Consider the following 9604-nt stretch of genomic DNA (forward strand, 5'->3'; position numbering starts at 1 on the left):
GGGGGGGGGGGGGGGGGGGGGGGGGGGGGGGGAGACCGCGCGGCAGGGAGGACCATCTGTCAGGAGGACCCGGCACCAGAGCAACACGACCCCATGTCCCCGAGCAGGAGGCCCGACAGGGGGGAGAGCAGGGGGAGAAGGAAAAGGGAAGGGCGGGGGAGGGCGGGGGAAGGGACACGTACAGCGGGAACTCCGTGTCCTGCTTCATCGGCGGCAGGACACTGATCGAAAAGTACCGGTTGGCGCGGACGCTGAAAATGTCGATCCGGCAGATGTCATGCGAGGGCCGGCCCTCGCTTCCGGGACCGGGGGACGCCCCGCCCAGGGGGCCGGCTGCCAGCGGCTCGGCTCCGAACAGCAGCACATACTCCTCGCCCAGGGGAATGGCCGAGTGACGGAACTGCGCCGGCATCTGTGGCAGCGAGTACATCGACGGGAAGTGCGTCTCATTTTGCGGGGCCGTGGTGCGCGACAGCAGCGGCGTCAGGATGGGCTTACTCCAGGACAGATTGTCCAGCTTGAAGCGGCACATGTCCGCCAGAGACAACTGCCGCAGGGTTTCCCCCATGTGCTCGGGGGTCATGCCCGGGGGGAAGGTCGGTGCCAGGGATGCCCCGGCCAGCTCGGCCCCGGCCCCGGGCCCCAGTGGCCCGGCCTCATCCAGCTCGAACAGCGGGTTCTTCACGAACAGCGGATTGGCCGAGCTCTGCGAGTAAGGGGACAGCGAGAAGTCGAAGTCCGAAAAGAGCAAGTCCGCCGAGGCACCCACGCCGGAGGAGTCGGCCGCCGGCCCGCCAGCCCCGCCAGCCCCGCCAGTTGCCGAGACCGGCGGGTGGTTGGTCCCCGGGATTCCAGGGGCCCCTGCCGCTGGCGAGCCCCCGGGCGACATGCCGCCATTCAGGTAATCCAGCGAGGCGGCCGGCGAGAGGCCGGCCCGCGGGAAGACGGCCGATTGTGGCCGGCCACCGCGCGCCCCGGCCGCTGCCGGTGTGTCGGCCGCGGGCGATTGTGCGGCCGGCGGCTGGCCCGGCTCCGGTGCCGCGGCCGCCGTGCCGCCGTCCTGGCCTGTCCAGCCGGGTGCCCGGAAGCGTCGCAGAGCCGAAGGGATGGGCCTGGTGCGCGGGGCAGTCGCTGGGGCTGCCGGCCGAGACTCACCTGCCGGGACAGAAGCACCGTGTACCACGGCCGGCATCGGCGAAGCGCGGTCAGTGATTCGTCAAAAGGCCAGGCCGAGGGCGGGGCGAGGCGGAAAGAGGAAGGGCAAGGGCGAGGAAGCGCACCGACAGGGCCCCACGCACCAGCACCATGACCACCGCCAGCGGCGGGGTGATGGCCAGCCGCCCGGCCGGTGGCCCGCTCAGCCGGCTTCAAGAGACCCATTCCGGCGGTCGGCGGCTCGGCTATCGATGACGACGATGACGTCGAGGAGGAGGAGGAGGAGGAGGGAGGTGCGGCCGGTGTGGCGGCCGCGCCCCGGGCGACGGCCACCGGGTCCGACCAACTGAGCGCATGGTAGCCGGGAGTGGCTGTCAGTCCTGCCGGGGCCGGCTCGAGCCTGGCCGGCGTCCCGGCCGAAGATCGAAGCCCACCGAAGATGAAAAACTCCCGGCCCACGACGGTGGCCGTGTGGAAATACCGCGCCAGGTGCCAGTCCTCCGGCGCCTCCCGGGCGTCGAGGATGCATTCCCACCGCCGGGCGACGATGCTGTACCGCCACATGTCACTGAAGGCCCGCACGCCGTCCGGCGTGCCGCCATGCAGATACAGCGCATGGTCATGGTAGAAGAGCACATGCCCAAAGCGCGGTGACGGCCGGGCATCAGGCGAGGCATCCGAGATGATGGGGAACCACCGGCACTCGGCTGCCCATGGTGCATGGGGCACGCACCCGGGAAGGGCAGGCTCGCGCGTGTCAGAAACCCAAGAAACGCCCTCATGGCGAGGAGGCAACCGAAGAACACCCCATGGCAGGAGAGAGAGAGAGAGCGAGAGAGAGAGAGCGAGAGAGAGAGCGAACCAGGGCGAGGGCGAGGGCGAGGGCGAGAACACCCCCGACGGCGAAGAGGCCCCGCGACGCACCGAAATCAAAGCACCAAAAGTCCCCCAGCACCGTGCCCGAGGCACTGATGCCGCCAAAGACAAAGAGCCGCGGCCAACGGATCTGCCCATCGTCCGAGATGTCCTCCGTCCCGTCGAAGGTGGCCGCGTGGCCAAAGCGCGCGCTGATCTGCTCCGCACTGTAGGACACCGAGATGAGCGCCGGGTTGGAAGTACCGGCCGGAGGGGGCGGCGAGGCTGGGACCGATCGCCGGCCGCCAGGCTCGCCAACGACCCCAGGCAAATCCGCCTCCGAGTCCGGCAAATGGATCCCCGGGGCATTGGCCGGCCGGGGGACCCCGAGCAGATGGGCAGCCGCCGAGGAACCCCCGCGGCCGCCCGGGCCCGGCAGGATCGCGGTCCCCGGCGGACGTGGCGTCTCGGCCAGCGGCGCTGCCCCGGCCGCGCGCTTGGTCGTCCCCTCGGAGGAGATGGACAGCTGCCGGACAACGCTGTTCAGCTCGGAAATGGACTTCAACACCAGGGACTTGGCATTCTGCCCGTCCGGGTGTGCGGCGCTCTTCGGCTGGAAGGCGGCGTTGGTCACTTCGGCCAGGGTGGACGACCAGCTGGACACGTCCACGTCGCCATCCTCGATGTAAATGATCCGGTGCCACTTCTTGGTGTCTTATCCGCCCCGGCGGGGTCAGTACGCTGGCGAGCCACACAAACAAGGCAGAGACAACATCCATGCGCATGCACAAGCGAGGGAGAGAGGCAGGGAGATACGGGGGGAAAAAAACGAGCGAGCAGGGGGGGGGTGGGGGGGGGGGGGGGGCGGGCCGAGAAGACTGTGGCGCACTCAGGTCCAGCAGACACAAACGCCGGGTGGCCTGCGGGTGGGGGATGTCCGCGGACAGGCCACCAAAAACAATGAGATGATTCCGAAAGACATTCACAGAGTGTCCCTTCACCCGGCCAGGTCCGGTGCTGCTATTGTCCTCCGGAAAGACCTGCCACTGTATGAATGACGGCGCGTCGGCCATAGCGCTCCCGGGGCAGATGATGCGGCGGCCGGCCTGGCGGGCGGCTCACGAGCGGCAGAAAGCCGGCTGTGTGTGTGTGTGTGTGTGCGGACACGCGCAGGCGCACACGCACGAAGCGCCAGCGGCGGTCGGTTCAGGTGTCACCAGTGCCGGTGCTCACTCGGCGCGACCGTTGGATTGACACAGGAGGGCGGGCGGCGCCGGGGAGGGAACGCGAGCGAGCGATCGAATGAGCAGATAGGCAGGGCGGGGAGAGGGGAGGGGGGGCGGGGGAGGGGGGCGCCAGGGCGAGGAGAAGGGCAGCAAACAAAGCACGGGCAAAAGGGAGGGGCAGGAAGGGGAGTGGAGTGGGATGTTCGGGCGTTCGATCGGCCTCTCCACGCGACCACTCTTTTCGTCGGGCACGGTATTCACCCCGTCGCGCGGTCTCCCCTCGTCCCTCGCCTCCCTGAGAGAGAGAGAGAGAGAGAGAGAGAGAGAGAGAGAGAGAGAGAGAGGAGGAGGGGGGGCGGGGGGAAGGGACCGCGCGCTCCCACGCGCGGTGTGCGCGTCGGGTCAGATTGCCACCTCTCGCCGAGCATGCACGGCTCCCGGCCTGGTGGTGGGTATAGCGGGTGCAGGCGCGGACCAAGGCAATTTGCTCGGCCCCCCCCCCCCCCCCTGCAGGGGCGGCTTGCAGACGGTGGTCGGGCCGCTCCGGCGTGCGGCCGCCGTTTCACGGCTCGCATCCCCCATGGTCTACGAGAGGTCCGGACCCTAGGGAGAAGAGCGCAAGTCCCAACGCCGGTGCCCCCGAAACAGCCCTCCAGATGAGGTGCCTACCGACCGGCGGGGCCGGCCGCGATCGCGCGGCCTTTCGCCGGCAGATTGCGGCTCGCCCGTGTGTCGTTCGCCGGCCGATCGGGCCCGTCGCTCCCCCGCCCCCGCGCGCACCGCGCCGAGCCGCCCCGCCCAGCCCCGCCCCCGCACGACCCCTACTCAGAGCACACGCTCCCTCCCTCCCTCCCTCCCTCGGGCAGGGAAGGCATGCTTGCACATGTGCGAGTACGCCGCCTCCCGGGGGACGACCCGAGCCCCCCCCCCCCCCCCCCCACATACACACACATGCACCCTCCACCACCTAGACACAAGCACCCTTGTCCGCCCCTTTCCCCTGTGCCCCCTCTCCCCGGTCCCCCTTCCGCCGGCTCTCCCCTCGCGCTGCCCCAGCCTCGCAGTCCCGCCTTCCGATTGCGATACACGCCCAATGTCGCGCCCCCCGGCCGGTGGCAAGTCCACCGGGCAGTCGTTTCTGGCCGGGATCCGTCTTGAACGGGATGCGCGCCCGGGCGATGTGGCCGACGTATCTGCCGGCCGGCTGGAATCCCGTCGGTCAACCAGCCGCCACACACGATCCCCCTCGCCGGGGCTGACCAGGAGCAACGACCACCACGACGATGATGGTGGCTCCAGCGACGATGGCCACAGCAGGTCGCCCGACAGCGGGCCCGAGGGTGTCCACGGCCGCCGGACAGGCAACGCCTGGCCGGATAGCCATGCGCGGCGGCCGCGGCGTCCCCTCCCACCGGGTGCCGCCCTCCAGTCGCCGCCGTCAGCAGCAGCCGCCGCCGCCGCCGCAGCACCAGCGCAGCGGCGACAACCGCAACCCCGCCCCACCGATACGCGCACCACCGCGCGTTCCTTCCTGTCTGGCATCCAATTCGAGCCAAGTCGCTCCGCAATCCCGCCCCTGGCCGCGTCGGATTTCCCCGGCTCCCGGCCGCATTACTCCAGCGACGACGAGTATACCCTCCCCTGGTCCGATGACCCGGCCGCGGAAGAGGAGGACGAGGACGAGGAGGAGGAGGAGGAGGAGTTCTTCGAGCTGTCGGACGACGAGTCCTTCGTATCGACGCGTGCCACGAATCGCTTCTACAAGCCGGCCGTCCGGGGGCGCGCCTCCCTGTCGGCCATCTCCCCAGGCGGAGTGTACTTCTCTCTGCGCGATCATCGTCGCCAAGTGGGGTCCTTCAGCTCGCTCAGCTTCCTCAGCGACGCGCCCACTGGCTATGAGCCTGGCATCTACTCCGATGAATACTCCTCCCGGTCACGGTCGCCCACTCCCTCGCCGCCTGGGGGCTTCCCCCGGCCCGGCGGCGGGCGCGCCTCGCCGGACCCGGTGCCAGATGCCCGGCGTGCACCGGATCCCCCTCCGGAGCCCTTGCCCTTGGCCGCCCCGGCCACAGCTGCCCTGGTCCCTGCCCCGGTGTCTGCTCCGGCCGTGGCCGATACCACGCCGGCCCCGGATCCGCCGGCCATCATTGCCAGTCCCCCTCCTGGTGCGCCGTCGCGCCGACTTGCCCCCCAGCTCGATCTATGCCCTCCCCTTCTCTCTTTCCTTTTTAGCATACATGGCCCGTGCATCTGGCGGCTGCTCCGCGCTCTAACAGCCCCCTCCCGCCCCGGTTGGTGGCGAGGCTCCCCTCCCCGATAGCTCCCTCTCGATATGTGTACATCGACAACCTGACGGCAGTTCTGCCAGCGTCCCTCAGTCACCCGCGGGGTGCCGACGAGGATGCGTATGCCGATGCCGATGCGGTTCTTCGTTTCAGTCTCGTGGCCAAGTCCATGGTGCGTGTATTCTCCCCCCCCCCCCCCCCCCCCCCCCTCTCCCTGCCAGGGGCATCCACATGTCACGCCATGGCTGTCGAACACGCCATTTGGCTCTCTCTCCCTCCCTGTCTCTTTCTTTTTCCGGTCCCTGGAGCTTCTCTTGGGTCTCCCTTTTTTGACCCCCCCCCTCCCCGGGCCTCGGGCCTGTCCTGCTTCAGTCACCTGCCGGCTCGCTGATCGGCGGCTTTTCCACCATCCCCTTTGGGGCGTCCGGGCACCAGTCACGCAAGCAGTGCGTCCCTCCCTCTCCCTCTCTCTCTGTCTGCCATTCTCGTCCTTCCTCTGCCTCTTCCCTTCCTGCCGCATGGCGTCTTGTGCACGCCTGCCCATGAGTCCATGCATGCCACCTTACACTGTCTGACATTTCCTCGCATGGCGCCAGGAAAACCAACTACATCCCCCTTCAGAAGACTCCTGTGCAAACCTATGACTACCTTTTCGCCCCGGACGCCGCATCGGACTATGTCGACCGGAACTACACTCCCCTCACCCTGGACAATCCACAACTTCGTCGTGGGCGCTTCAAGACCGTACAGTCGCTGCCCTTTATGATGGTGCGCTCCAGGCACCACGCCCCTGAAAGAAGACACCTCCCTCTTGCCGGGAACAATATGCTAACGCACACACGCACACACACACACACACACACATGGGCACATGCGAGCCCAGTTCTCCACAATCCCACATGTCAAGTCGGTGGACTTGGTCAACGAACTGAATGAGCAGTTCCGCCTTCACAATCCCGGCCTCCCGGCCGATGTTACCTTGGATCTCATCCGCCAAACCAAGGACCGCATGGTGACTGTGGGAAAGGTGCGTGCTTGTCCTCTACGCCGGGTGGGGCAGGGCCAATCACGAGCACGCATCCGCCTTGAGCAACATGGCCATAGTGACCCTCTGTATCTGTATCCGCCTCGCCGCGCACACCGCAAGCACAGGAGGTTGACATGGAAGTGTTGGATATCGCCTGTGCCTTCGTGTATCTGGAGAAACTCATTCTGAAGGTACCTCTGGTGGCCCATGCCAGGCGTCCTCCCCTGGATTATCTTTCTCTTTCTCTCTCTCCCTCTCCTTTGTGTGTGTGTGTGTGCGCGCGCGCGCGCACGGCCGCTGACATGGCTCCCTTCTGGGTGTGTCCGTCCTGGCGCCATGCAGAAACGCGTGAACAAGGACACCATTCGCCTGGTGGCCGGGGTGTGTTTGCTGCTGGCGGCCAAAATCAGCGACCTCGACTCTCGGCCGCCGCCCTTCAACTACTACTACATGCCACCGGAGCCAAGCCAGCCCCCCTCGCGGCCGCCCTCGCCGAATAGCAGCTCCAGCCGGCTGTCACTGGGTGTAGATCGGCCGGCCGCGCGGGATGGGGCTCGCCAGGGCCCACAGGCGTCGGCGCCGACGCCGGCGCCGCCACTGCCGCCGCCCTCGCCGCCGCTGCTGCCGGCTGGCGAAACCGTGCTCGTGGCCCCGCCCTCCGCGGCGGAGCTGCGGCAACTCGCGCACCAGCACCCCGGCCCGGAGGGGACAACCACCTCGGCCGCGGCGGACCCCATGGGCTTGCAACTGCCGGGGCTGAGCCCGGGGCTGCTGCCACCGCCCCCGCCGCCGCCCCTGCCCCCGGCGCACTATTTCTCGCCATCCTCCCGGACCCCGGCCGCGCCGGGCCTGCTGAAGCCCGGGAGCAAGTCCATGTCCGATGCGGCCCGCGAGGCGGACGCCAACGAAATGGAAACCCGCCGGGTGCTGGCGTGCGAGGCGCAGGAACTGGCCGAGAATGCTCGCGAGCGCTCGCGCAAGTGGCTCATCTCGCTGATCGATGTGCGTCTGCGTCTGCGCCTGCCGAGCGAGGCGCGCAGGGGAGGGGGGGTCTCGCCTCTTGGATATTTTCCTTTTCTCCAGTTTCTCTCTCTCTCTCTCTCTCGCTCTCCCTCTTTCTCCCCCTGCCCGCCCCTCCTGTGCTCCCCTTGGCGGCGCCTCTGACCACACATGCATCGCGCCTGCCTCGGCCAGGCCATCACCCGGCATCTGGAGGTGTCGGCTCGATCGGTGCGGCAGTTTGAATTTGCGGTCATGTGCGCGCTGGACTTCAATGTCCAAGTGCCGCCGATGCTGTCGGTGCCGCACTTCCGGCGCATCCTCACCGAGCACGGCAGCTCCTTCGAGCCGGCGGATGACGATGACAGTGCCGGTGGCCGGGCCTCGCGCATGCGCATGCGCCGTCGCGGCACCGGCCGCTCGCCCAAGGGGCATCGGGCGGCCAAGCAGGACTACGAGAACCCCGGCGTGGCCGGCGCCCAGGCCTACCTGGGTGCCAAGATGTTCGACGTGTTCGAGCGCGAAAGAGCCGCCCAGTGAATGGGGCGTGTGCGCGTGCCACTTGCCAACCTCGGCCCCGGGGCGTGGAAATAACAACCACCCAACCACCCACACGCCTGGTGCATTTCTCCCGCCGCGCGCTACCACACATGCTCTGAGGGGCCCCCCTGCGGCGAGTCCACAAGCTGGCAGCAGACTCTTTTCTTGGGGGGCGGGGGTATGAGGGAGAGAGAGGGGGAGAGAAAGAGGCAGAGGGAAGACATCTGAGCGGCGACACGAGGGGGGAGGCGTGTTTGATGAGGACCCCTCTCTGCTCGCGGGAGAAAAAAAACCGCATGGCCTCTGCACGCAACGCTCCGTCATGCACACACCCCCCCCCTCTCCCCCTCCCCCCCCCTCTCCGCCTCCCCTCCTGCGTAGGAGAGCCAAGTGCCAGCGTGCCGGGCGACAAGGTCCCGCGCGAGGCGCTCCAGGCACAACAGACACAGATCCCCTGCCCCGCGCTCAGGCACAACTTGCATCCACGATGCCAAACGATCTCGCCCGGCGCGGCGGTCGCCTCGCGCGGCCCTCCCTTTCCGACGATGACGATGCGTTCGGCTGTGCCAATGCACGCCGCCTGGTGCCAACGGGCGGCGGGCCGTGTCGCGCGATCGTCCGGCGTCCGGGCCCGGCTCGCGCCCTGCGCCCTCGCACGCGCGCCGAGGCCGGCGGTGGGGGAAAAAAGGGGAAAGAGAAGGAGACACTCCCCCCTCCCCCCCCCCCCCCCCCCCCCCATCATAGAGGCTCTCCCTCTTGCCGGCGGCGGACGCGCGCGTACGTACGTCTGTGTGTGTGTGCGTGCGCACGCAGGAACACACACGCGCAGGACCGCACACGGACACAGCACACGGCGGGGAAAGCTCAAAAGAAAGGGGGCGCGATGATGCGCGCGCGTGCGCGGTGCGATTCGATTATTGAAAGAAAAGAGGAAGGAATGTTGTCCAGTTAAAATATGGCTATGACATTGGGAATTCATAGCCACTCAGATACTGGACTCTCTCTAGAGCCCGAGCGAAAGGACTAGGGTTTGGACCACAGACCCAGATCCCATTAGCGGGCGCAGTTGGGATAGAATAAGGCGTACTTAATCTATATATGATTTGAAAAACTTCCGTACCAAAAGATTCATCCCATCCGGCCACCGCGCCCGGCCTACTTGAAGCACATCCCGAATCCGGCCGCGCCCATTTCAAAGTGGCCCCCTCAGAAATGCGTGACCTCCGGCCGGGCCCGCCTGCCACACGCCCCCCCAGCGCCCGTGGCAAAGTGGCATGAACGCGCGCACCCAGCGGGTGGCCCGGGAATTGTGTTCCGGAGTCACGCCACCCTCCCCCGGCCCCCGGTGACCTCCCAAGAATGGTCCCCCAATGATGATCGCTTTGCATATTAGTCGGCGCGCCTGTGGATGCCTCCGGCAAACAAGTGGGGAAAATCGCTGCCAGGCATTGAATTTTTGACCCGCCCGGCGCCTGAGAACGCGCGCGCGCCGCCAGGCTGCAGGGGGGGGGGGGGGG

The 9604-nt window shown here is 67.8% G+C and overlaps 2 protein-coding genes across 3 annotated transcripts in view; one reads left to right on the forward strand and one right to left on the reverse strand.

The window, feature by feature from the left end:
• The window catches only part of H696_01934, a 9316-nt gene extending 6201 nt beyond the window's left edge, over nucleotides 1–3115 (reverse strand). Inside the window, exons 1-4 of one of the 2 annotated variants that reach the window (XM_009495835.1) lie at nucleotides 2900–3115; nucleotides 2080–2724; nucleotides 1299–1862; nucleotides 183–1155 (exon numbers count right to left, since the gene is read on the reverse strand). In XM_009495835.1, the coding sequence (XP_009494110.1) occupies nucleotides 183–1155; nucleotides 1299–1862; nucleotides 2080–2724; nucleotides 2900–3083 (2366 nt within the window). In that variant the 5' untranslated portion in view covers nucleotides 3084–3115. Of the gene's footprint in view, nucleotides 1–182; nucleotides 1156–1280; nucleotides 1863–2079; nucleotides 2725–2899 lie in introns of both variants that reach the window. The other variant, XM_009495836.1, reaches the window with a different exon arrangement.
• A 1214-nt stretch (nucleotides 3116–4329) lies between these two features.
• On the forward strand, nucleotides 4330–8429 carry H696_01935 (hypothetical protein; the record flags this gene model as incomplete). Its single annotated transcript, XM_009495837.1, has 8 exons — nucleotides 4330–5401; nucleotides 5557–5693; nucleotides 5894–5967; nucleotides 6118–6289; nucleotides 6405–6548; nucleotides 6674–6739; nucleotides 6891–7550; nucleotides 7743–8429. The coding sequence occupies 8 exons, from the start codon at nucleotides 4330–4332 to the stop codon at nucleotides 8085–8087; spliced, it is 2670 nt and encodes an 889-aa protein (XP_009494112.1). The 3' UTR covers nucleotides 8088–8429.
• Between the last annotated feature and the right edge of the window lie 1175 nt (nucleotides 8430–9604).

The sequence above is a fragment of the Fonticula alba genome (genome assembly GCF_000388065.1).
Source record: "Fonticula alba strain ATCC 38817 unplaced genomic scaffold supercont2.3, whole genome shotgun sequence".
In the NCBI taxonomy this organism is placed as follows: Eukaryota; order Rotosphaerida; family Fonticulaceae; genus Fonticula; species Fonticula alba.